The 26,971-nt window shown below is 48.5% G+C and overlaps 1 protein-coding gene and 1 pseudogene across 1 annotated transcript; both read left to right on the top strand.

Moving 5' to 3' along the window:
- The first annotated feature begins 14,024 nt into the window (after window positions 1-14,024).
- Window positions 14,025-21,483, top strand: AQP2 (aquaporin 2). The gene is made up of 4 exons (XM_006031726.2): window positions 14,025-14,534; window positions 17,642-17,806; window positions 19,220-19,300; window positions 20,037-21,483. The coding sequence occupies exons 1-4, from the start codon at window positions 14,172-14,174 to the stop codon at window positions 20,250-20,252; spliced, it is 825 nt and encodes a 274-aa protein (XP_006031788.1). The 5' UTR covers window positions 14,025-14,171; the 3' UTR covers window positions 20,253-21,483.
- Window positions 21,484-22,873: 1,390 nt separating this feature from the next.
- On the top strand, window positions 22,874-23,062 carry LOC112551613 (annotated as a pseudogene).
- Window positions 23,063-26,971: the final 3,909 nt, after the last annotated feature.

Below are 26,971 nucleotides of genomic sequence, written 5' to 3'. Positions count from 1 at the left end.
CCAGAGGCAGATCCAGAGGGGGTGCATTGGCACAGCTGCAACCTCATTTGGACTGGAGCACACCTAAGCAAGCTCTGGAGACTTGGTTAAGGTCCCCAAAGCAGGTGAGAATCGCTTCCTTCCCCTTTGAGCTCAGAGTCCTGTCCTCTCCCTTCTCCCCCTCCCTGGCCTACCACTGCTGCTTTCCCTGCTCTACCGGGGGGAAGCTTCAGAGTCACTCCTGCCTGCTCCGACAGGCCTGCGTTGGGGTTGGGCTCAGCTAGGACAGTGACAGTGGCAGCAGCAGCAGCAATAGGCAAGGGGTTCCTCCTCCTCTTGCCTGCTCCTGGGGGTCTAGGCAGGTGGAGGACCACCCCCCTGCATTGCTGCTGCCGTTGTCATCATCCCAGCCCTCGTGCAGCCCAGCTAGAACAGGCAGGAGCATCTTTAAAGCTTTCCTTAGCCTCAGGGACAGCGGGAAAGCAGCAGGAGTGAGCATGGGAAGGGGGAAGGAGGACCGGAGAGGAAGTGACGCTGAGAACGGAGGGGGTGAGAGGTCTTTTACCTTCTCTGGGGACTTTAAAAAGTCCCTGGAGGCTCCTGCAGCACCATCTGTCCCCACCAAAGGGCAGGGAATAGGGAGGAGGCTGGGAGCAGGGGTGCAGGCACCCCTGCAGCATGGGTTGCTGTTCCCGCACCCCTCTTTGCCTATTCCTGGATCCATCCCCCTGTCCCAACCCTTCTCCAGGCCACAGGTAGCAAGAGCAATTCATAGATTCATTGACATGATTAATGTACTGCAGACAACTGCACAGTTTGTTCTTCCTGTCGGCCCTCAGAAACATGCACTGTTGGGAAGCAACACTTTCCATGGCCATCATAGATTCATAGATTGTAAGGGGCTGGAAGGGACCTCAGAAGATCATCAGGTGCAGCCCTCTGCACCAGGCAGGAAAGATCACTTGGGTCAGGTAACCCCAGCAAGGTGACCACCCAGTCTCCTCTTGATGATTTCCAGGGTAGGCGATTGCACCACCTCCAGATCTGAATCAGGCCTAATTAAGTTTCATAGAGTCATAGACTGAATCTATGAAACTTAATAGGCCTGATTCAGATCTCGTTTATATTTCTAAACCTAATTACATAGGTTTGATACCAGTTTCTTTCCTGATTTACCCACGTATAAGTGAAGAGCAGGCGTAAAGCAGTGTTGCTCCACTGACTTCCATGCTGGGATCACTGATTTACATTAGCAGCGAGACTGCCTCATTATTTCTAAATCATTTCACAGATACGGCATCAGCTCTACAGAGCGGCAGGGTGAACCTGAGGTCTCCCATTCACTTCGTTCACTGGGGAGCGATGTTGCAACTTGATTGATTTTAACCCGCTGTGATATTCATGCTTAACTAGGCAATAATGAGCACGAACGCTTTGAAAGGCCTGGCAAGGTGAAGGGAGGATCTGGCTTGAAAATCTGCTTGCTGTGCAGTCCCAGTCACTGACCTGATCCATCTTGCGGATTTAGAGACTAAGCAGTGCCCTCAGCTCGTCTCCCAGTGACATTTATGCAGAATCTTTCACACCCTCAGCATGAACTTTGTCACTTTACCAAGGGAACGTGCTCCCTTCTGCATCCATTGTGCTGTGATAAATGGGTCAACCCCATCTCTTGCCTTGGAACATTTCATCCCTGGTCTTAGCCCCATCTCTCTGTAGCTCTTTCTGGCAACAGTGCATTTCTATGCAGAGAAGCAATAGTCTATTTCTGGCACATTAAGGGTTCCCTTCATCTATCGTTAGCCTGAAAAACTAGTTCCTTGTTGCAAATCATAGGAAAGCAAGAATGAATGAATGAATGAACCGCAGCCTAGGTATAGCTCTGAGACTATTTCAAGCTCACCTGTGATTCTGGGAGGTTAGACATTGCTTTGTGTGCGCCCAGGTGGTGCTTACCTGACTGCTAAAGCTCAGGCCTAGTGGGGCTTAGCACCATTGTTTTAAGGAACTCATTGTTATCCATATCACCAAATGCATCACAGCATCAGTGCAGCACCACTTTGACTGAGACCCTGTAGCCTGGACCTGTGGGTTGGGAAATTAGAAAAAAAAAAAAGTCTTGCTAATAAACCAGCCTCTTAATTTTTGGCTGACTCTCAGATGCAATTCAATGAAGTCAATGAACTAAGTCAGGGCTGAGTTAATCCTTCTGGGACAATTAAAGCAAGAACAACAAACACTGTGAAAGGCAACGAGAGTTTTGCATGAACAGGGACTTTGTATTTGGCCCTAAGTGCCGGAAAACATTTCCATTGCTTCTATGGCTGGATGCCGTTCTGATATAACATGTCAATGAAGGATGACCCTGATTGTCACCTTTCCCTAAAGAATAAAAAAATATTGTGCTCTGACCCAACAAATTAAGAAGTTGGACAATGCCCTTATCTGTTACATTTGTGGTATGCAATTCAAATCTTATCCCTGTTTATGCTGTACCAACAGGTGTGTCTCTGTGCCTCTTGCACAATGTCAAGAACAGCCAAATACCCCTTTCAGAAATACTGGCATCCAACAGAAAGACTGAATGTACTGTGGGAACTCCTCATAACTCCGACTTGGAGGCGGATGAAGGGGTCAAGAACAGGAATAAGGTAAAACGGTGCAGCTTGGCAGGATATGGGGAAGTGGAGGATCTCCTGCTGTGTGCACACAGCCTTCCTCCCTCAATCCCATCTCTTCCACAGAAGTGCTGCGGATTGTAACAGGCAAGAGGAACAATCGGTTGGGAGAAGCACATCCAGGATTGAGCGCATCAGTCTGAATAAGCTTGGGGCTGTGGGAACTGAAGAGGAAGCAGAGGCAGGGAAAAATCAGAGAGGGCAATGGAAACCAAGGAGAAGATGGATGCACTAGGTTGGATTCTGCTCTACCTCATCTCTTGGGTTCAGTTCAAGCCTTGACTAGTCAATAAAGCCTGTCCATGACTGACACGATGCGCTTGCCACAAAGCAGGGCCAAACACAGCTTGGCTGCCAGCGGAGTTTCTCAAGCCACCCCAGTACCTGAGCATCTCTGGGAGGGAGAGAAGTGTCAGCCCATCCTTTTCATACATGGAGACTGGGGACCAAGAGCTAGACCCAACAAAGGGCTTAGCAGATGGGTATATTGCATTCCCAGGGTGCTCAAGCATGCCCTGCCCACCAGCTCCTCCCTGGAAACGGCTCTCTCAAACATGCTGGAGGCTGAGGTCCTGAGAGCCGGGGCAGAAGGGCACCCCGGGGTGGCCTCGCCTGCGCATTCCTGAGCATGGTGCAGGCGAGCACAAACAGGCAGGTGCGGTGTACTTCAGAGGAGCCCTCCCCAAGGTGTGCCAGGACACTGAGTGCCTAGAAGTAAGGTGCAACACCCAGTTTCTTGGTGCCTGGCTCAGTGTGGGACCCAGAACACCAAGTCAGGCATGTAGGCTCCCAGCACAGGGCACAGGGAGAAGTGGGCACCTGAGAGCAGGATCCAAAGCAGCCAGCACCTTCCACCTGGAGCTCACCAACAGGGAAATGCTGAGGACAGGGGCAAGGTTTCACTCCCACCCCCAGATGCTTCACTCAAGGAAGCATCCACGTGACCTGGAACCTTCTCCTGAAGGTAGACGTCTAAGCTATTTCTTTAAAAGAACTGAGCAAGATTCACCCTCTTCTTTTAAAAGGCAAATGGAGGAAAGAGCATTGGTCCCCATCTTTCATTTCAGTGTCTATTGGTGATGTGCAGGAGGTGCACGTGGGTGCACGTGCACCTCCTGAGATTGGCCGTGCACCTCCTGGAAGCACCAGCGGCAAAACCAGAAGAGCCGGCGGAAATGCACTTCCGGTTTCACCAGTTTTGCCGCTGGTGGTTCCACACTCGACGATCAGCTGCTGCCCTCACCCAGGTCTGTGATCGGCCATGGGGGGAGTCCCCCACCCGGTCGGCGATCTGGTACCCCCTGAGACTCAGGAGGCACCAGTCACCCATGTCAGCGTCCAATGGTTGGGCCATTCATCCAGGACGTAGGACCCCTGGATGACATTTTCTTGTGGGGATTCAACTCCACATCTCCTACCCTCTCAGGAAAACAACCAAAACTCCTGTAAGAAAGGGGACCAGAAGCAGAAAAGTGTGCAAAAGCAGAGGCATAAAGAAGTGCACAAAAACCAGGAAAGTGCATGCCATAGCAGCAAAACACAAGCCAAAATCATACCCAACCTTTGGAATGAGGCACAACAAATGCAATGCATTATACTGCTTTCGAAGAGTTTGCAACCACTATCAGAGTATGCACTGAATGAACTAGGGGGATGAGAGGAGCACCATTAACTAGAGGAATCATTAGAACAAGAAGAACGTTGCGGCAGAAGAGCATAGGCCAGAATACAAATGAAACTTTAGTTAATTCAAAGTGGAGGGCAGGTGTGCTAGCCAACTGGATGCCAGGAAGAGTGATGTTAGCACTGAAAGAAAAGGCATTGTTAGTAGAAAGCAAATGGACAAAACTCGTTACTGTGTGGATCTTTTCTAACGATGCAAAATGGGAAATGATGCAATGCATGTTGGTATCATAAGGGGAAAAAAATCCAACTACTCATTATTGGCTAACCCATGGCTCAAGCTCTTGGTTCCCTCAGGAAGGTGTCATTACCAGAGGGCAGACAAACAAAATCATTGTGAAAGAGTTTGGGGATTTCTTCCAGGAGAGAAGGAAGTTCTTAAGAGAGTAGGGAGTAGAGCTGAAACTGTCCCACAGTTCATGCCTCCAGGAAAGTTCCCTTCATCCTACGGTAAAAGCTAATAGCAAAGGTGTTAAGTTCCTTGTTCTGGGAATCACAGAATGAGAAGACCTAGTGTGTACACTTTATTTAAAGAAAAAAAGAAAAAGAAAAAACAAGCAGATCCTTTGCTTAAATAGACACAATAGCATTAAATAAATATGTAAAGAGCACGAATGCACGAATAGCTAAATCGCATTAGCGAACATGTAGAAGCGTTAATGCGCATTAACATGGTGTGTGTCCATTGACTTGGGACGAACTATAGTCCCAAGTCAGTCTGCACACCCACGTTAATGTGCATTAGTACGTGCATGTGTAGACATGTGCCTGAATGCCTTAATTCACATAATGCACATTAGGCTAATGTGCATTAAGTTTAGGCATGTGTAAAAGCACGTGTAGACATGCTCAGTGTCTTCTCAAGCTGCTGTTTGGACTATGCTTGATGGAAATACCTACCTAGCATCCTAGGTATTTCACAGGAAAATATATTGAATGTGAAACAGTTAGAAAGATACTGAGAAGATATTTTGATTTGGAAAGACTCCACAGAAATGCACAAACAGAAGTCCTGAGCATCTTTTGAATAAGCTAGTGCTACAATGTTGTATATTCTGTATATATACCTACGAGAAAAAATAACACAGGAAGGTGTGCACTGATAGATCACAGTGAGATTACGGTCACTACCACGGTGCTTTCTGCAACAGAGAAGGACTCAACAGCAGAATTGAGAAACTCTGTAAAGAAACAGGTACAGAATCTAGCTGTCCAAACCAGAAACCTAATATAAGAGTACAAAGTACAGAAACAAGAGCTTTCCAGGGGGAAGGAATGAACAGCTTAATAAAGAGCTTGAGAAACAGAAGGACTTCATTAAAGAGGTCCCCATCCTAAGGTATTCAGCCCAAAGCTTAGTTGTCGATAGCCCCTTCTATATGGGCAAGGAGGGCACTGGCAAAGGAGGAGCACTGAGTCAGTCACCTCGTCTGAGAAAGTAACAACCACACAGCACATTGAAATGGATGAACCCCAGGCCATGAGATAACCAAAATGAATAAGCTGGCTCTGATGTCTCAGGGAGAGACTTACAGGTCTAAGTCCCAGGACAAGGTGCCTTGGAGATTAATTGGACATTGTTGAGTAGCTGGTGGTTTTCATATATTTGAAATCCAGTTAACCTTGATGGTTAATTATAATTATGTTGAGCTGGGAAAGAAACCGCTGAGGAATCAAACCTTGAGGAGGCTCTTACAAGAGCCATTTGAAACCAAGTGCTGCTCTTTACAGAGCCCATGTTAAGGCCCTTGGTGATGGGCTTTTCAGTGTAGCCACAGGGGACAGGAGTAGAAGCAATGGACTCAAGATGCAGAAGAGGAAATGTAGGTTGGAGATTAAGAGAGACTTTCTGACTGTAAGGGTGGTCAAGCATTAGAGCACGCTACCTAGAGAGTTGGAGAATCTCCATCCATAAACATTTTCAACAGCAGGTTGGACAGACACTTGGCTGAGGTGGTTTAGTCTGGGATTACCCAACCTTGAGGTCCTTGTGAGGTCCCTTCCAGCCCTACATTCCTATGATCCTACGTTACATCTTGCCAACCGGTGGGAGCTCAGACCCGGAAGGAGGCAGACCTCATCTGGATGCCTTGGCTCTGAATGACGTACACATGTCCATATACAATTACTGCTGACCAGGGCTCCTCAGATGAAGAAGAGATACGGAGCTCTTCTGCCTGCTTAGTTTCTGATGGATGTGCGATGTTGCAATTCATCTCCCTGGAAGCAATTGTGAGGATGCTTTCAGAGAAATGGGACGCCACGTACCTGGCAAAATTCATCAGTGACACTCAAGAAAGGAATGCAGAAGAGGGACAAGACAGGTACTTAATAAAAGACCTCCTGGAGAGTGGCCTTTTCACAGGTCTCCTTCAACTCAGGTAATATAGAGGGTATGTCTCTTCTGCCATCAAACATATGATGGTAGGCTTGGTTAGCACACCCCAGCTAAGTGCCCAAATACTTACCCCAAGGTCTCAAGATGTCTGGTACCACTCTCACTGAAGCCTAAAGCTGCTATGGACACCCAAGTTAGATTATGTGCCAACATACACTGGTACTATATCTCCTGATTGACGTGCAGACACACCTCCTCCCCTCTACTCTGGTCTCTGTTCTTTCTGATGTTCAAGCATACAAAGGACTCCCAACTCACACTACTTCTACTTCCTACATGGGATTTTACAGGTTCATATGATCTTGTGCTGGCCAGATGCAATGAGCAAAATGTAACTGTTGCAGTACTACAACACCAGGCAGTCAGAATAGCTAATCAAGCCCCGCAAGAAATCAGGACATTGGCTTAAAAGATAATAAAACTGAGGTCCTTCTTTTTCATCTTTCAGTTTAAGAGCCCGTAGCAATCACATGTACTCATTCTTCTCCGTATCCATGAAGCTGGGCTTTAAGGGGGAAAAAAGTACATGCCACATGTTGCAAGACTTGAAATAAAACATCGCGACACGGTCCCAGGAACATACTGAGGTTACCATATCACAGCCATCGCGCACAAAAAAATCAAGCCTTCCCATAACCAGCTGCCCTTGGTGAGAGCCAAGACATCATGTTCTGCAGGAACAGCAGAGAGCAGGATCAGTTCTGATGAACACTTAGCACACAGACCTCCTGAAACCAAGCAAGTAGATGCAAGCAGGAAAATTGATACTTATGCAACAAATATTCTATCTCCTTGGCTCGGAGGTATTTCAGATGGAATGGAGATAGTATAAGACATTTATGATTTCCTCAAAGCCAGGGAAGCAAGAATATCTGTGCAATCTATGGCTCCTGAGAAGCACAATATTTGCACAGCTCCCTAGGTCGCTAGGTTTTTTTATAAGCACGTTATTTGACCATTTCCTTCATTTCCTGAAAACTGAAGGAAGTCAACAGGCATAAGTCTACTGCTCCAGTATCGAGACCAAGAGAAAAGCTCCTTAGCAAGCATTCATGTTTGATCATAGTCACGGCCCAATAATGCTGCTATGCTTCAGGGACTAAGCAATATAGAGTTTGGCTGATTAAATGGTTGAAATAATGGCCCTGCACAACTCAGCTGACCTACCTACAGCGGTCTAATGCCTGCCCAGTAATCCAAAGGTATACTGGCCTCTTAACTACACAGGGGCCATATCTATACATGCACTTACCTGTGGAGTAGACTAATTAGCTGCAGAGTAAAGTGTCATCATCTACACATGCAATGCTATGAGGCCACAGTAAGCTTTACTGAAGATTAGGCCACTTTGCCTTTAGTAAGGCATTTGATAGCATTCTTGCCAGCAAGCTGAGGAAGCATGGGTTGGATGAACAGACTGTAAGGTAGAAAAAAACTTGGCTGGATCGTTGGGCTCAGCGGGTAGTAATCAATGGCTCAATGTCTAGCTGGCAGCCAGTTATCAAATGGAGTGTCCCTGGGGCCACTTTTGTTCAATATCTTCATTAACAATCTGGAAAATGGGGTAGAGTGCATCCTAAAGAAGTTTGTGATGACACCAAGCTGGGGGGAGTAATAGATATGCTAGCAGGTAGGGCTAAGATTCAGAGTGACCTAGATAAATTGGAGGATTGGGCCAAAAGAAATCTCACAAGGTTCAACAAGGACAAGTGATAAGTCTTGCACTTAGGACAGAACAATCCCATGCACCAATGCAGGCTGGGGGCTGATGGGCTGGGCAGCAGCTCTGCAGTAAAGGACCTGGGGGTCACAGTGGACAAGAAGTTGAATATGAGCCAGCAGTGTGCCCTTGTTGCCAAGAAGGCTAACGGCATCCTGGGCTGCATTGGTAGGAGCATTGCCAGCAGATCAAGGGAAGTGATTATTTCCCTCTATTCATCACTGGTGAGGCCACATCTGGAGTCCTGTGTCCAGTTGTGGGCCCCCCACTACAGAAAGGATGTGGACAAATTGGAGAGAGTTCAGCAGAGAGCAATGGCAATGGTTAGGGTGCTGGGGGGACATGACTTATGAGGAGAAGCTGAGGGGACTGGGCTGATTTAAGTCTGGAGAAGAGAAGACTGAGGGGGGATTGAATAGCAGCCTTTAACTCCCTGAAGGATGGCTCCAAAGAGGATGGAGCTGGACTGTTCTCAGTGGGGGCAGATGACAGGACAAGGAGCAATGGGCTCAAGTTGCAGCAAGGAAGGTTTATGTTAGATACTAGGAAAAAAAATGTCACTAGGAGGGTAGTGAAGCACTGGAACGGGTTACCTAGAGAGGTGGTGGCATCTTCATCCTTGGATATTTTTAAGGTTCAGCTTGACAAAGCCCTGGCTGGGGTGATGTGGATGGGGCTGGTCCTGCTTTGAGCAGGGGGTTGGACTAGATGTGACCTCCTGAGGTCCCTCCCTACCCTCACGTTCTCTGATTCTGTAATTAATTAATGCTGCTATAAGATAGCACCGCCAGGGACAATATTATTTTATGGCAGAGTAATTAACCACGATTAAATGCACACGTAGACACTGGCCATGGGGCAGACTCCTGCCTGCTACTTAGCCACACAGCTCTGCACTTTCAGCACCCTCGTGCCCCAGCTAGCCCCTCTGCTGTCCAAAGCCACCACCTGGAGCCCGGGGCTGACCCCCTGTGCCCCTGGCCCTGGCATAAACTGCTCTGCCCTCGCTCAAATTGCTGCTGTCCTGGGTGCACATGTAGATACTGTGCCCAAGAGTAGTTTACTCTGCTTCAAACAGCTCTGGAGTTTATTGCTTTGAATGAATCGCATGTCTTGATGAAACCAGGGTGGACTACTGGCTTTGTGCAGGTGTGGGCAATTATTTGAGCCCATGGAGCCCATTGGGAGTTCGGGGGAGCTGTCAGGGACTGGGTCAGCACCCACCCTCCCCACCATGCAACAGCTCACCAAACCTCCCTATGTGGGATGGGGCCACAGGCAGGAGGGGAGCTGGCATGGGCACAGGTGGGCAACAGCTTCAGCAGGGACAGTTCAGCCAGGGCCCCTGCTGCCACCAGCGCCACTTCCAAGCTGTCCTTCTACCCTGAGCAGGGGGCTTCGGCGGCAATGACCTAGGCATGGAGGCAATGGTATCCTCCAGGAAGAAGCTGATGGGTCCCTGGAGCACCTGCTCTGGACCCACCTGCCCCAGCCACAATGAGCGGTGATGGCTGGCAGAAGCTGCTCCTGAGCGCGGCGAAAAAGCAGAACCTGGCAGCGGGTGCAACCGCTGCCCCATCGCTGCTGCTGGGCCCTTCTCGCTGCTGCCACTCAGAGCCCACGCTGGGGCTGTCCTATGGCTCTTCCCAGTCACTGCCCACTGCCAGGTCCCGCTTTTCACCTGCACCCAGCAGCAGCTTCTGCCCAGTGCCCACCGCCACCCCCTCTTGTCATGGCCAGGGTGGGCAGGTCTGGAGTGGGCGCTGTATGGACCCTGACTCCCCGCATGGGGTGGGGTGAGCCGGGGCCAGCGCTGGGGCTGTGTGCTCAGCCCAGGGCTTGGGTCCTGCCCGCATAGGTCCAGGCTGGTCTCCGTGGGGCTGGGGCTGGTGGGGGCAGCCAGAAGGAGCTGCTGCTATCAGGGCTGCCGGAAAATGAAGTCCAGCCACAGAGCCAACCCAGCCCCGCTGCACGCCCAGGGGTGGTGGGACTTGTCAATGGGTTGGTTGGTGCCTGGGCCAGGCGAGACTGAGAAACTCACTGCAGGCCAGATGAAGTCCCTCTGCAGACCAGATCTGGCCCGGGGGCCATATTTTGCCCACCCCGGTGCAGTGGGACAACCTTGTTCTGAACTGCAGACGGTTTTACCTTTCCTGGTACCAACTACAGGGCCATGCAGTGTGTACTGTAGCCTCCAGTACTATCTCCATGACCTCCAGACAAGGATTTAACATCCCCCCAGCTCTCAAATGCAAGGCAGGCAGTGTAGGATGGGGAGGCCAGTAGACCTGGTGAAATGGGATCAAAACCAAATAACTTTGGGGAAGTCCCTTTCCTTCTCTGTTTCTCAGTTTCACCCTCCCCACCCCTTCTACAATCTGTAATCCTGTCTCACTTTTGCTTAATGAGTTCTTCTTGACTAGTCATGTGTTACCTTTGGCTATCTAGTAATAATGATTAATCACACTGGCTACTGATTCTGTGTAATTGCTGAGTTTAATAATATCACATTCATTATTAGCAACATCCCAGATTAGCATTTCCTGAGTAATGCTAAATTCTTAGAAGTTTAGGAAATCTCTAGGAACCTGCCTTGTCCATGTCTGTCTATGTACTCATGTGGTCCCCCCATCACTGTAACATCCAATACCTTGCATACTTTGATATATCTAGCCTCCCTATAGTCAGCGAAGTATGGTGCTGCTATTACTCCCATTTTATAGACTGCAACATCAGGGCTAAGGGAGACTACATGACTGGCCCAAGGTCACATAGGAAGTCTGTAGCAGAGAAGGAAATTGAACCAGGACTCCCAGCATTCATGGCAGGCCTCTACCCCATAGTTTGTTCTTCCTCTACCTCCTGTTGTATGATCCAAGCATCTCATAAGTGTTAATTAATGCATCCTCATGAGCCTTCAGGTAGGTCAGTATTACTGTCCCTGTCCATCAACGAACAACCAGGAAAACAGCTGAAGAGTTAAGCATTCAGCTTACATCTTTGGACTCCACTCCAGTGATTCCACCTTAAGGCATTACCAACCATCTCACCTTGAAACCAGCCCAGGCTGTATTTCTTCTCAGCTCTTCCTTCTGTCTCCTTGCAATTTTGGAAACCTGATCATGAAAAATGATTCATATGAAATCAATGTTTCCCACAAATCAAGTCATCCCAAACACATCTATCGACAAGACAAATCACACCAGTTTCATCACCACATGGCCCAGCACGTTGTCAGTGAGCCGCAGAACAGGAAACATGGGTCTGTAGCCAAACTGGCCCACAATTTTTTGCTGAATTTTCTTTTCCTTTTGTGTTTCAGGGAAGGAGAGCCTTTTTTTAAAGTACCTCTGGCTGACCCATCAGCTTGAAGTGCGAGGAGACTCCTGAGAAAGGTTATCCATGTGATATTTCCATACTATTCCTCCAGACCCAAGAGATTCAAACAGTTTAGAGGAATCTCTGATAGCCGCGGCATGGGTCCAGTCACCTGTGACTGCCTACAGCAGGAAGGTTTAAAACTCCAGAGACGATGGGATCACCTGTCCTTGAAGACACATTCAAAGAGGCAGAGGGTCTGCCTGTGCCTCTCATGACTAAAGCATGCTGATTTCCGTAGCCCACAGCATACAATGGAGCAAAGTGTCTAGCACCAACTCTGACCACCTTGCACTCTCCAGCCCAAATGACCTGGCTCCCATTTTCAGCTCAGATGGCACAAGCAACCTTTGGCACAAGCACGGTTTTGACTCATGCCTTTGGAGCTACAGCAAGACATTTTTGTGGCACTACTTGCTGGGGATCAAAAAGTCAAATGGAGTCAGCCCAGGAAAAATAATCACACAAGTGCAGGGGGGCTGGACCAGATGATCTGTCAGGTCCCTTCCAGTCCCTAACATCTATGAAATTATGAAACAGCAGACCCTCCAGCACTGACCACTGGGAGAAGCAGGAACATTGCTTGGTTCCTGCTTCTCCTTGGTACATTTGATCCACTATGCCAAGGGGCAATCTGGGACAGAGCTTCCTTGTCTAGATATACTACGGTGACCTGCTGGATCAAGCCCCAGTGAGTTAATAGGGACCTCTCTCTCTGCAGCACTCTTCAGGCCGGCACAGTGATGGGTCTGGAGCAATTCACTCTAATTCCAGCTCTCTTCCGGTGCTATAGGCAAAAGGATCCATGCTCATGCAATTCAGTCCTAATCTACAGCTCTATCGTATCCTAATGCTGGTCCCCCACATCCCACCCACAGTGCATGCCCCTGGGTGCATCTACACAAGATGCTTACTGTGGAGCTGCCTAATTAGCTCTGCAGTAAAACATCACTGTCTACACAAGCAGTGCTATTAGGCCAGAGGAAACTAATTCACTCTGCCATAGGATAGTACTGCCCAACACAAGTGCTATTCTATGGCAGACTTATTGACTTCACCGCGGCGCATGTGTAAACAGTGACCAGGACCGGCTGGGGCACGAGGATACTACAAGTGCAGGGCTGCCTATTGTCTAGCCCCACACATGAGCAACCTCGTGCCCCAGCCACGTCCTCTGCAGCACATTGAGGTGGGGTGGAGCCGCTGACCCCCAGGCTCCCTGCCAGCCAGCGCTGTGCCGCCCCGGCTCAACATGCAACAGTCCCGGGCACACGTATAAACACGTGAATGCTGCACTGACGTTTATTGTGTCGAATAATTTCATGTGTAGATGTGCCCCTGCCTCTTATTACAATCCTGGGCTTGATTCCACAGAGCACTACCAATGCACGTTGCATTTCTGACTCGCAGGCTTCCTGGCCACTGCCTCTGCACTCCTGGGCTCATGCGCTCACAGTCCTGTTAAGACCCTGGATTCAGTGCCCCCACCCCATTTTATCCAACAGCAAGCCCTACCAGCTGCAGGCTTTGCAACCATCTAAATCTCTCTCTCTCTCCTGAGAAGAGACCAGAAGCCATGCCTAACTATTCATACATCTATTAGTCTATTTGATACACGAATGCCTGCTATGATCCATTCTACTTGTATTCAAATACAGGATTCAAGGGGAAAAAACCGCCTCTAGAAGTACGGAGGTGAAGAATTCAACCCCTGTCTCCAAAATTTAAAACAGCTATAGCTGTTTCATGTCATGGTCAGAGCTGGGCCTGAAGGTTTTACCCAAGACATCAGGACCCCAAAGTCCGCTCCAGCTGGATGCCAGACAAGACAGATGGACAGACAAAGTCCTGCAGTTTCAGGTTGAGCAAATACAGATTTCTGACTCAGATCAATCCCCAGAGCCTCACTGACTTACTATCCTCTCCCCGTTGCAATGATGGTGGGATGGAGGGAGAGGAGAAAAAAAAATGACCAAAGATTAGGGACCTTTTTAAATGGCATTGAGGAAAAGGGAAGTTGCAGCTCAGACCAGCGCTTTATCGGACATCTCCAAGTTAATGTATGGGCTCCCGAGGCTGGCACATGCCACATTCCCCACTTAATAGAGGGGGCAGGGTCTGAAGCCTCGTCAACTGGAACAAGGACGATAAAGCATCAGGTTTCCTAAGCCCTGGGCCCCACCTCTGTCAGCAGGAGATCCCTGGATATTCAGCATATATATACATCTATCTGGCACCCAAGCATCCTTGCAGGGAGCAGCCACAGGAGCAGGGATCGCTGCCAGGAGAAGCAGCTGGTAGAGTAGGTCTTCTGAGCCCTAGCACCGGTCGCCGCATGATGTGGGAACTCCGCTCTGTAGCCTTCACCCGCGCCGTCTTTGCCGAGTTCATAGCCACCCTACTCTTCATATTCTTCGGCCTGGGCTCTGCCCTCAGCTGGCCCTTGTCTCTCCCAACCGTCCTGCAAATCTCGCTGGCTTTCGGCTTGGCTATCGCCACGCTGGTCCAGACCCTGGGGCACGTCAGCGGGGCCCACATCAACCCAGCCGTGACGGTTGCTTGCCTCGTCGGCTCACACATCTCCTTCCTCAGGGCTGTCTTCTACGTGGTGGCCCAGATCCTGGGAGGGGTTGCTGGGGCAGCTATCTTGCACGAGATCACCCCTCCAGCCATCCGGGGAAACTTGGCCATCAACAAGGTAAGGACCGTGCCAGTGCCAGCGTGGGACCTTTCAGGGGTACAGGAAAGGGGGGTCGGGGCTGGGGGCTTAGGGAAGATGGGAGAGGCAAGGGGAGGACATATATAGCTACAAGCAGAATACAGGAGTCCTGGAGGTGGGGATTAGAGCCTGTGTGTCCTGCCACCCTGCCCTGTGCTCAAGCTGCAAGACCCCACTCCCGTCTAGCAAGGGGAACAAAACCCAGGAGTCCCGGCTTGAAGTTCTCCTTGCTCAGCCATACTCCCTCCTAGTGCTAGGATTAGAAATCAGTCCTGCCACCCAGTGCTGTGCTCCATTCATACACCATGGGCCAAATCCTACTCCAGCAATTAGGCACCTGAATGCAGTCCTATATTGTACCTGGCTCATACCCCGACAAGAACATCAAAGCGCCTCGTTTTGTAATGCACCATCACGTTACAGCACAAGAAGCAGCGAGGAATGGGAGGATCCACCCATGTTTCGCAAGGCCTGTTTTTCAGGGACTCGAGCAGGGTGGAATAGGATCACACCGAGGCAGCTAATAGCTGGCACAGGGTCTGGCTCTGTTTGCTTTCAGGCATGGGAACAGCCCCCCATAAGCCCTGTCCCCCTTGCTCTGATCACTAGGACAGTGCCACCAACCATGGCCCAGGGAACTGACAGCTATAAAATGCCACTTTCTGATTGTCAGAGACACACGTGGCCGTTCCTAGAACGGCTGGCTTAATTTAACCCTGGGAACATCCTGACTTCTGCCGACTCCCCTCCTCCAGCCTCAGCCATCTGTGTGTGTGCAGCTTTGGTGTGGAAACATGCCTCTCCGCCATGTGATGTCCTGCCAGTGTTTTCAGGCTGCTGGTGCCATGCCAGGCTCCTTGGCACCAGGGCTAGCAGGGCAGGTTTTTTGGGTTTTGTTTTTAATGCAATCGGTGCTTCTCATCAGATAATCCCCACTTACTTTGTCCTGTTCTAGTTTCTCACAGTACCCAATGGCCATGTCTGCCCTGGCAATGCCATCGGTTAGCTTCCCTCCCATTACTAAGACTGGACTCTGGGTTCAGATATGGTGCAACAACAAAACCACAGGAGTGAATAGGGAGGCGATCCTGAAAGCTTTGACTTAGAGGCATGAAAATCAGGGAACCCAAGGAGTTGGGATGAGGATGTCCCGCTGAACTACCATTAACATGACAGCCTCCCTCCCCCGCTCCCTCGAGTCTCTTGACTCCAGGTTGTTCAACACTTGGGAACATGGCTCTAACTTCCAGCCTGATCTCTTTTGCCATCTCCTCCCTTGCTTGCTCCGAGAGCCTTACGGCTAAGGGCAAGCAAAACTCGGGGCATCCGAACCCCAAGCCTCCGGGCTTGGGCCTGCAAGTAGGATGCCTGCCAAAGGTTTTGGAAACATCTGAAGCCCCAGGTGCGGGTGGAGGATATTTGCCAGTAGTAGGGCCACTTATGGTTCTGGACTCTTGGATTTGGAATTAGTTTTAGCTAATTTGGCCTCAGATACAAATTAAATTTTTTTAAAAAAATCTCTTTTGCCATCTCCCTTGTGGAACCGTTTACACAGGTAGAAAGATGTCCCAGGCCAGATGCCATGAAGCCAGATCCTCCTTTTATACTCAGCACCCCCTATAACCCTCCCTCTGACAGCAAAGGGACTTTAAAGTGAGAGGCAACTACCTTTGTAACCACTTTATGTCCCCTTTAGGTTGCTAGAGTGGTGTAAAGGGGCCGCAGAAGAAGACGCTTGGCCCGCTGGGTTTAGTTTGCATTAGCTGGCTCCACCGTCTGAGTCAGTGAAACTTTTATACTCTTTCACAGAATGGCAAGGATTGCACAAGGTTCAGGGCAAGTAGAAGCAGACCCTGTATCTTTGCAGAGATCTAGCTATTTGAATTGAATCCAGGTCACTAATGCTTGAAAGCTTTTAGCATCCCTAAATTGTTTAATTCACAGGAATAGAGCTAACATCCCCTTTTAATTGCTTGCAAGTCCTACATTGGTGCTCACTGGGCTGTATCCTTAGAAGTCAGCCAGATCAGGATGCTTACGGCTAAGGCTTGTACAGCAGACACACCGGTGAGCTCTGGGAAGCCAGCTCTTCCCAATCCTTCCTGAATCTTTACACCAATAAACTTGCATTCTCAGTAAGGGAGTTACCCTGACTAACAGTTGGTAAAAAGTCTATTATAGACCCAGACTCATTTCCATTGGTATTAATCCAGAATTACTGCACTAAAGGACCCGATGATCTGTCAGGTCCCTTCCAAGCCCTAACAACTATGAAATTATGAAAGCCTTGGGATCTCCGCAAGCATGGCTGAGATCGGCTTTCTTGGCAGATAAAGAGGTGAAGTGGTTGCAAGAACATCTGCATAAACCCTCGGTGTTCAGAAAGGTACATCTCAGGCTCCAGCAGGGAAAGCAGCACCTAGATAACATCTCGAGCATGACTCAAAGCTCCACTGGCACCACAAATTACTGACTTAACCAGCCATATCCAGTGGTGCTGCTGGTTCTATGGGATTAAAAGAGAAAAGAAATCAAGCTCTGCAACAGGGATGTTATCTCAAAGCAAGGTCAGATTCAGTTTAAACTGGGAAGCAATTGCTGGAAATCTTTACTGGAAAGCCTCCACTCGAGGTGCAATGCATGTGTCCCGGTTTTTGAAAGAGAGAATTGGTGATTTTTTCACATGACAACAAAATAAAAGTGGGATTTCCAAAGACCTGATTTCTTTTTTTCTCAAACACAAAGGATGCAGATAAATGCATTGTCGATGCTGATGTAAGCAGAATTACACTGGGGTAAACGACTAGGAGAAGGATGACACAAGCACTTAAACTGGGTTAACTTTGTCCAATCTGCTGGAGAATGGCCTCTGGAAGAATCAGGGGTACGACACAGCAGTGCATGTTTCATCTGTCCGCAGCCATCCTGATAAAGCGAGCTTTCCCAATTTGTTTCTGACTTCAGCCACAGAGCCAAAACATCCATTATTTGCCCAGCTCTGCTTTATACTATGATTCAGGAAGGATGTGGTCTGAAGGACCTGGTTGGGTTCCTGTTCCTGAGACGCTACCTTGCTCTTGTTTCAGCTGTACAACGAGACAACCACAGGGCAGGCAGTCACCATGGAGCTCTTCCTCACCTTCCAGCTGGTCCTGTGCATCTTTGCGTCCACTGATGACCGCAGAAGTGATAACGTGGGTTCTCCAGCCCTATCCATTGGCCTCTCTGTCGCCCTGGGACATCTCCTGGGAGTATGTATCACAACCACGTGGTGTAAAAACCTCTTGCATTGTAGATCCATTAGGCAACTGTATCCAAGACCTGTCGTTCTTTAATGAGACCGTCATCTCTAGAACGAGTTTTCAAGAGTGTTCTCTTTTCAGTGAATAGAGCTTGCATTAATGAGGCCTCAGTTGGATGCCTGGCTCTGACAGCCTTCTTGCACAACCTTGAAGCCAGTGAGAGTCAGGCATCTAAATACCTTCAAAACTTTGAACCTTAGCATCTCTGTGCTCCACGTGTAGCATGAAGTGGGGGGTTGCACTGCCCCAGTGTGCATGGTTTAAAGACTGCAAGTCACCCTGGTGCCATACTCACAAAGGGGGCCATCTACATACTGAAGACAGACAGCTCTCCTAGTCAGGGACAGGGGACACTATACTGTTGCTCTGCAGTTTTTAAGTGTCTCAAAGCACTTTGCAAAGATTGGTGATTCCCCATGGGAGGTGGATTCCTTAGGGCAAGGAACTGAAGCAAAGGTGGGTAAAAAAAAGTCTGCAGACAAAGGAATCGGTCCTTTGTGTTTAGCACTTAGGCTGTGCATTTTGCTGGAACTTATGAGCCCTCGGCACTACCACTTTTCCAGCCGGAGACACCGCAGAGGAGTAAAGCGGCACCTTCTAGTTTTGAATACCCCACATGAATTGCATGCAACAGCAACAGATTTGTGCCAACCTATTTTGCAAAAGCTTTTGCGCGCTGTTCGAATGCAGGGCCACGCTCCTGCTCTCACAGATTCATAAATCAGTCCCTGAGCAAACACTGGCCTGCAACACTCCCTCCGCCCCACAAATATAGCCTCTCCCAGCAGAAGCCAGTCACACCAAGCTTCATCTTTTCCAGCTGCGGGGGTCTTCCTCTGTGATGCAAGATGCATGAATGAAGGCTTCAGGACACACAGGACTGCTGATAGGGATAGAAACCATCGGGCACTTGCTTGCTAAAACAATGCAAGCAGGATGGAGGGTGAATCACTCTGCTCCACGAGTGAATCGTGCCAATCGCACACACCTATACACCTGATGGACTTCTGCTGTAATGCATGCTAATTAGCATGTGTTGGAGCGGACTTGATTAATCAGCACCCTTTCTCTGTAAGGGTCAGAGTCTGCTGGAGCATGCTCATTAGCACGCTCCAGCACCCTCCGTGTCACATGCAGCAGCGCCCCCGTGTTTCAAAATGCCTTAACGAAAGCTTGTTGAACGAACTTCAGTTGAAGTGCCCCCACCGCAGGGCACTGAATACACATGGCACTGTGTCTCTGAGAGCCGCGCTAATTAAAGCACTGCCCCCCGCAACACGTGTATAGCTACCCTGAGACGTTTCCAACCCTTCTCAATGCCAAAAGGGAATCACGTTAACAAACAACTCTGTTTCTTCCTAGATCAACTACACAGGCTGCTCCATGAATCCGGCCCGGTCTTTTGCCCCCGCTGTGATAGTGGGAGACTTCACCGACCACTGGGTAAGGATCCAGTTTCCACACCTCTTGGCCGTGCCAAAAATATTCACTGAGGCCCCCCCAGTGATAACACTTCTAGGACCCCAAGAGCTAGCCTGGTTGCAAAACTACAACAAAGGGAGGTCCTCATATTATACCAGGCTCTGGCTGCCAATAAAGATGCAGAGCTCAGCAGCCCTTGGCAGGGCAATTGGGGGTCTAACTGCCTATCCAAGCAGGCAGTGTTGCAACAGGAAAAGGGGCGTATGGTTTGCCCCTTTTGGCAAGAGGTGCCAAACCTCTGCAGAGTCTAGCTAGAGTTAATGCCAGACGAACCCCTCCTGATTCCTGTTTGAGTTGGGCTCAGTTCAGTCTCGCACCGGGTCTTTTGGGTGGGTTTGGGGGCACAACCAGATGTTTGTGTTAATGAACCAAAAGAGCTGAGCTCGATTATAATCCCCGGCTCCGCTCCAAGGCCTTACTCTAACCACTCAACACCATGCCCTCCCAGAGCCCTGGAGTCAAACATCCACCCCCGCCTTTAACATAACCTCTAGGATCTGGGCTAAGAATAGAAGTGCAAGAATCTTATCTCCCAGCCCTGTCCCACAGCTGAACTTCGAGCCATAAGCCACAAATGAGGAATAAACCCCCAGGAAGGCAGATTGCAAATCAGATTCAGCTGCAGGCAGGTTTCGTGCCTATTCTAGGCTCCCTTCAATCAGCAGCTGCATTTTTATTCCTCTCCACATGACTTCAGGTCTTCTGGCTGGGACCACTGGTCGGGGCAGTAGCTGCCTCCCTAATCTACAACTACCTTCTCTTCCCACACACCAAGACGCTCTCCGAGAGACTCGCCATCTTCAAAGGCTTCGAGCCGGAGGAGGACTGGGAGGAGCGTGAAGCCCGCAGGAGACAATCTGTGGAGCTCCACTCCCCTCAAACCATGCCCAGAGGCATGACGGAGAAGGTCTAGCCATGCCCACGTGGCTCCCTGGTCTGCTGGAGCTAGCGGTACCCTCTGACACATGCCTTAGAGACAGTAGCGCATTCAGACAAGTGGCAAGTATCCCCTAGGAGTACAGGTGCTGCCATCTGCCTGCGTTTGGCTTTTGTATCCAGGGGAGATGCCCAGTGAGCCACCCTAGGCTTGCTCCCCTTGCAAGGTGACCCTCTAGCCCGGGGGAACTAAACTTGCCCACCCAGCTTTCAATGTGAGGATGAAGGGCCAGGAACAAGTCATCTGTGCCCAAAACAGACACCCACTCCTCCCAGGAAACTCTAGCGGCTTCATGCTTAGCAACAGGACACAAAACGCCTGGGTCATTTTCCCAGCTCTGCCATCCATACACTGTGTAGCAAGTAACTTACCTTCTTTGTGCCTCAGTTTCCCTTCCTCTCGGTGAGGACAACACCTCCTCGCTCAGCGCGCTGCATGAATGCTCATTGAGAGTTTTGAACCTGCAAATACATCACACAAGACTTTATTATTGCAGTTTGCTGAGGTGGAGGGGTAGCCATGCTTCATCGCTCCCAACTTACCACCTGCCCCTTGCTCGGTGTAACCAGCATCTCTTCCATCACAGGCTCTCTGCATTTCTGTCGCAGCTGAAGCAATGATAGTGTGAACCATTCGGTGTCCAGACTTAAAATGCATCGATTCCCAAACTCTTGCCTTTCTGTAGATTGAACTGCAGACGTCACCGATTTCAAGGTGATCTGAACTAATAGAAAAGATATCCTTTAAATCCCTGATTCTCTCTCTTTTTAATTCCTTTTTCTTATTTGTGACTTTCCTACAGAAAAATGTAATCCAAGGTCGTCAGAAAACCCAAAGAAACTGTATCAGAATTTATCCCAGAAACAAGACGGGGTAAATAATTACTATTCCTCGTTTTATTTTTCCTTCTGGTACTAAATCTCTTCTGATTTAGACTTATTTATTATCTGTCATCACATATTAAGCTAAAATGAAACTAAACAGGGCTATGGAATAGGGAGTTTTAATATGTCTGAAGATGCGTTGCATTCATTTGCAAGTAAAGCACCTCGATGCTATTTGTACGTGTCTTAAATCAACCTGCATAAATCAAATAAAAATAAATAACAGATTGATTTACAGAGCATTTTTCATCCAAAATTGTTTTATGGCCTGCTTACAGGTGTGACACCTGCTATTCTTAGTCACACTGAACAGCAATTTACTCTGCAATTATAACTAATAGAAGGAGGATCACAGGGATCATTCAAATGCCCCTGAAAAAAACTAATAGAAGGAGGATCACAGGGATCATTCGCATGCCCCTGAAAACCAGCCACTTCTGGGGAGGAACAAAATAGCCTGCCTACCAGTAATACCACCTAAGACATCTAGTTTGTTCAGGGCTGTTACTTGGCAGGGGAGGTACCATGAAGTGATTTTTGGCCCAAGTGGTTTTACTGACCTGGCAGGGAAGAGCCCCTTCTTCTCAGCCTTGAATAACTTGGTGTTGTTAGAGGGTGAAGGCCTCTCCCTTGCACTGCAGGCAGGCTGGCCCCTGCCCGAGTCTACTAAAGCCTCCCAATGAGAGGATCTTGGCTACACAATTTATGCCAATGGGGGATTGCTCTCTACCTCGTTCCTTTGGCCTCTTGGCCCCAAACTAGGGGGCATCTGAAGTGCAAGCCCGACCCGCTGACAGCTCCACTGTGATAATTTGCACCGCTTGAGAATATGACCCAGCGTGTCATTCCAACTTTATACCAATGCAATTCAGATCAGAGACCTAACCCAGTGTCCCAGATGTCACATGGTCCTGGGAAAACCTTAGGACCAGGACAAAACTGTCTGCCTTTTTGTTCAGATAAATTACAATCCGGCAGGTCACTAGACTGATGGTGCATCAGCCTGGCTCATAACCATCTGTAACACCTGCTACAGATGGTGCTTGTATCTACCTGTAAAGCATGTCTGCACCATGCATTATTCATTCATTCAACCTTTGTCAAGCACCTCTGTATCAGGTGCAAGCACCAGATCAGAAAGGAAATAGAAATTGTTGCTCAAAAGCCTTCTCTCTCCCTCTCCCTTGCATCTGTGGGTTTTTTCCACTGGGGCCTGCAGCCCAAAGCCTCCAGCCCATTGCTTGTGGGGGTGATCAAGAGGCACTTTGTAAAGCAGTTTGAGACCCATTCTGTTGTCACACAAATGCAAGATGGTTATCATTTGAGAAAAGGCCACTCCCAGCCTCTCAGAGATGGCTCCAGGCCGTTATCAGGAACCCATCCCGTTACCCTTCAGCAGCAATCAGTACCAGAATACTGCACGTCTTCAGCATCACAGGAGATTTCACAGCGCAGGTTATTTCTCTTCCTGGACTCCTGTCCAGATCACTTTGGCCGTTACCCACTGGTCATGGGTTTGAGCTCAGGGCAAACTCAGGTGGGACCCTAATATGCCTTTCATGGCCATGGTGCCGGTCAGGTCTCCTCCTCCAAATAGCACGGTCTGCAGAAGCTGTCTCACCCCCTAGGCACACAGCCACTCTTTTGCTTCTTTCTAGCCTAGGGACAAGTCGCTGTTACTCAATTGTGATGATGGTTTTGGCCCAAGTGGGTTTATTGACCTAGCAGGGGAGATCCCCTTCTTCTCAGCCTTGAAGGACTTGGTGCTGTTAGAGGGTGAAGGCCTGTCCCTTGCACTGCGGGCAGGCTGACCCCTGCCAGAGTCTACCAAAGCCTCCCAATGGGAGGATCTCAGCTACACAATTTATGGTGAGGTGGGGATTGCTCTCCGGCTTTCCCTCTAGCTTGCTCCTTCAGCCGTTTGGCTCACGGCAAGCGAGAGCAGCGGTCATCTGAACTCCAAGACCTCCAGGCTTGGCGTTTGCATGTAGGAAGCTGCCATGGCTTTGGCGATATCTGAAGCCTCAGACAGATGAGTCTGGGAAGAAGGAGACTTGCCGGTGGTAGCGCCACACAGACTTGCACGACTGAGAATTTGGAACGGATTTGGCCTGAGACAGAAAATGTAAAAGTATTATTATTATTAATACTATTATTAACAACAACAGCACTAATAATGCCATCAAGGCCTTCTGATGTTGGAGTGCCATGCTTGTCACAGTGTGGTAGTGGATGTCTGCACTACTGTCATTTTTCACACTATTTGGAGCTTTTCCTAACACCCCAACTTATTTCCATTACTAGGGGAGAACCTCTGCTCTCCTTTAAAACCAAAAAAAGGATTTTTCTAGCCTCTAAGTTTGAAGAAAATGCTTGAAAACATGAACCATAGCAGCCAGGACATAAACAGGCCAATAAAAAAAAAATGTAAGCACTGTTATTTTTTTAGTCAGTCACATGGTTTTATGGGAGACACGACCTGTGATGTCTGAATACCTGGACTGGCAATACGCATTTCCAAATTAGTATGTATGCAACTGAGAAAGGACAGTAAAATCTCTTGTGTAGGTTACAGACAGAAGAACTCAAGGCTGCAGGCCAGATGAATTTGGAAAGGATACCGGGAAGTCGGTCTGTGTGCACATGCTACCTGCGGTTGCAGTGCCTCTGTAAACAGTTGTTTTAACAGAGAGGTAATTCAGTTTAACAAGCATTCTCAGGCTATTATCCCTCCACCACAATAGACGTCAGTTTAAGACCAGTGTTTCTCAACTGGTGGGTCATGACCATGAGGAGATCACAACAGGCAAGCTAGAGAGTTGGTGGGTGCTGAAAACTGTGCTACAAAAAAAAAAGCGTTGCATGTTAAAGCAAAGAAATGCTTAGTCTCCAACTTTCCACTCACCTTTATCCTTCAAAGGCAGGTATTTGCTGGTGACCTAGCAAAACACATGCCCCAGTAAATTCTTTAGGCTTTTTGTTCCTAGCTGGGATATGCTGTTGACTCTTACTTTTATAGTAAAAACAAAAGGGCTGCTAATATACGACCTGAAAAACTGAGAAACATTATACTCCAAAGTTCAAGAGCATCTCTTGTGCCTAAATGCTTTACGGGTCCGGGCCTACAGGATCGGAGAAAGCAGGGTGGATTTGTACCTTACAAATTAACCAAAGTGTATGTGCATATATGTGCATACATGCATGTGTGTCTATAGATAGATACATACATACACACACACACATACATACATACATATACACATAAATACAGACACACACACATATATATACATACATACTTATACACACATGTACACACACGCATATATACATACACACATACATACTTATACATACACATAAATACACACACAAATACAGAAACACATATATACACATACATGCATACATATACACACATATATACACACACGCATATACACACACACATATATACATATACACACACAAATATACACACACACATTTCCACACACATATATATATACACACACATACATACATACCTATACACACACAAATATACACACACGTACACACACGCATATATATACACACACATACATACGTGTACACACACACATACATATACACACATACATATATATATACACATACATACATAGTTATACACACACATACATACATATACACACAAATATACACACATACATATACACACACGTACACACACGCATACATATATACACACACATGCATACATACTTGTACACACACATACATATACACACAAATATACACACATACATATACACACACATGTACACACACATACATACATACTTATACACACATATATATATATGGATGTATGCATGGTTGCATGGATGGATGGATAGATATTATATATATAATGCACACACCATAAATGTTCTTCATTAGATGCGTGAAAGTTCTTCACAAATCTACCCTGGCACTTACATTTTCTACCTCTCCTGAGCACAGCACAAATTCCCTGAGAGGCAGTACTGTCACCCCTCCTATACTGATGGAAAAACTGGGGCGCAGAAACGTACCCACCGTGTTAGCTTCAGAAACTATGCCCTCCAGTTTCTGAAGTGCTAGCCTACCATCCCTAAATACTAGCCCTGCTCTCCCAGACAACAGAGCCAGCATGGCCTCGTGAGCGGGGCTGTTGTGCAAGGTGCCAACATGGAATCTGCTGTTTTTGCAAGATCCAGCAGGAAGATAAGAGCAGCTGCTGAGAACTTCTTTTCTACCCAGAGACAGGATCACAACAAGTCCTTGCTCCCAGGTCATTTCATTCCATCCCCGGCCAGCACCCTGCCCTTACACCCCACAGGGCCTACCAGCATCTGTTCCACGCTTCTCTTGCCCCATCCTTTGCAAGCAGACGACGTCGCTGGTCGGTATCAAAGGCCAGCTTTGCGTGCTGCCTTTGTGCCTGCTGGCTGAATTTCCAGTCCAACAGGGGCATCAGGGGATTTTCACACAGAACTGGAATTTCTGGGAACCTGAGCAGAGTGCAGAAAATAATACCGTCGTGCAGAGTTCAGTGTTAAACAGACTGTCTTGGAGAGAACAATAAACCATTTAATTATGCCCTGCTCTGGTGCAGCAGGGAATAGATGTATATACATGCATGCACACACGTGCACGCACACACATGCACACACACACACTGTAGTACTCCAACCCACATATTACTTCCCTTACACAGCAATCAGTGCAACTCGCCTGTAGCCTCAAAGGATCACTATCATTCACATCTAACCTTAAGGCATAAAGTTTCTCAGTCCATCGATTTGGGACCCCCAGTGATCCAGGTGCAGACCTGTGTGAGCAACTGATATATTTTTTTGGTTCAGGGGCTAGGCCAAAAAAACCCTGGAAAATAAAATAATTTTAGGTCAATTCAGAATAAAAGTGAAAAAAAAAAATCCCTCTGCTTATTTTACTAAACACAATACATATATTGCATTTTGGATCAAATGAGACAGAAGCCCGCAAGGCAACCCCAGTCCAGCTCTTCCTCGTGCTTTAATTCAGTGGTGCTCAACCTATGGCCCGGGGGCCAAATCTGCTGCAAAGGCATTTGCCCCCAGCACTCCCCAGAGATCTGGAAATATGGCAGCAGAAGAGCAGTGGGAACATTACTTGCTGCAAGTCCCAGTGCTGTCACTGCGCCCTCCAAGTTTCTGATCCATGGGGAGCCCCATGGGGTGGATGACATAGCCCCTGCACTGGATCACACCAGCGCATGGAGCTGGGGCCAACCAGATCCAGCATCCACGGCCAGATCCAGTGCACTGTGTCAGGCCAGAGCACAGGGTGACTCTGCATCACACCAGGCCGGAGATGACACCTGCTGACCTACCCTGCACTGGATCAGCCCTACGCTACTCAGCCACTTGTGGGGCCAGATAGGCCAAAAACACTGCTGCGCTAATTTGCTCTTTGCTTCCTAGGGCAGAGCAACAGGTGCCTGACTGAGACCAGGGACTACGCAGTTGTCTGCCTGTGTGAACCTGAGATTCCCCTCCCAGGGAAGCAAAGCCACCAGGCCAGATTCTGGTGCAAAGCAGGGTTGACACGGCATCATGCCCACTGTGCGCTCACTTTGCACTTATATTCACATGGAAATGAAGGAAGGGGACCCCCCTGCCTTCCAAATGTCTCTCCTTATCCTGGATCCACTTTTTTCTTAGCTGTCTCAGATACCAGATACCTGGCCCCTGCAACAATCATGGGAGAGTTTAAATGTCAATGGGTCAGACAGGGCTGGGGATGGGGCATTTCAACAGAAGC

Source organism: Alligator sinensis, unplaced genomic scaffold (genome assembly GCF_000455745.1).
Source record: "Alligator sinensis unplaced genomic scaffold, ASM45574v1 scaffold551_1, whole genome shotgun sequence".
Taxonomy (NCBI): domain Eukaryota; kingdom Metazoa; phylum Chordata; order Crocodylia; family Alligatoridae; genus Alligator; species Alligator sinensis.
Note: the sequence above shows the minus strand (reverse complement) of the source record. Positions and strands in the feature narration are given on the sequence as shown.

Excerpts from the sequence above, each read along its gene's own strand:
- AQP2 (XM_006031726.2), top strand. The coding sequence starts at position 14,172 with ATGATGTGGGAACTCCGCTCTGTAGCCTTCACCCGCGCCGTCTTTGCC. Across the intron at positions 17,807-19,219 it reads CCCTGGGACATCTCCTGGGA|ATCAACTACACAGGCTGCTC; the intron begins GTATGTATCACA and ends GTTTCTTCCTAG. Across the intron at positions 19,301-20,036 it reads GAGACTTCACCGACCACTGG|GTCTTCTGGCTGGGACCACT; the intron begins GTAAGGATCCAG and ends ACATGACTTCAG.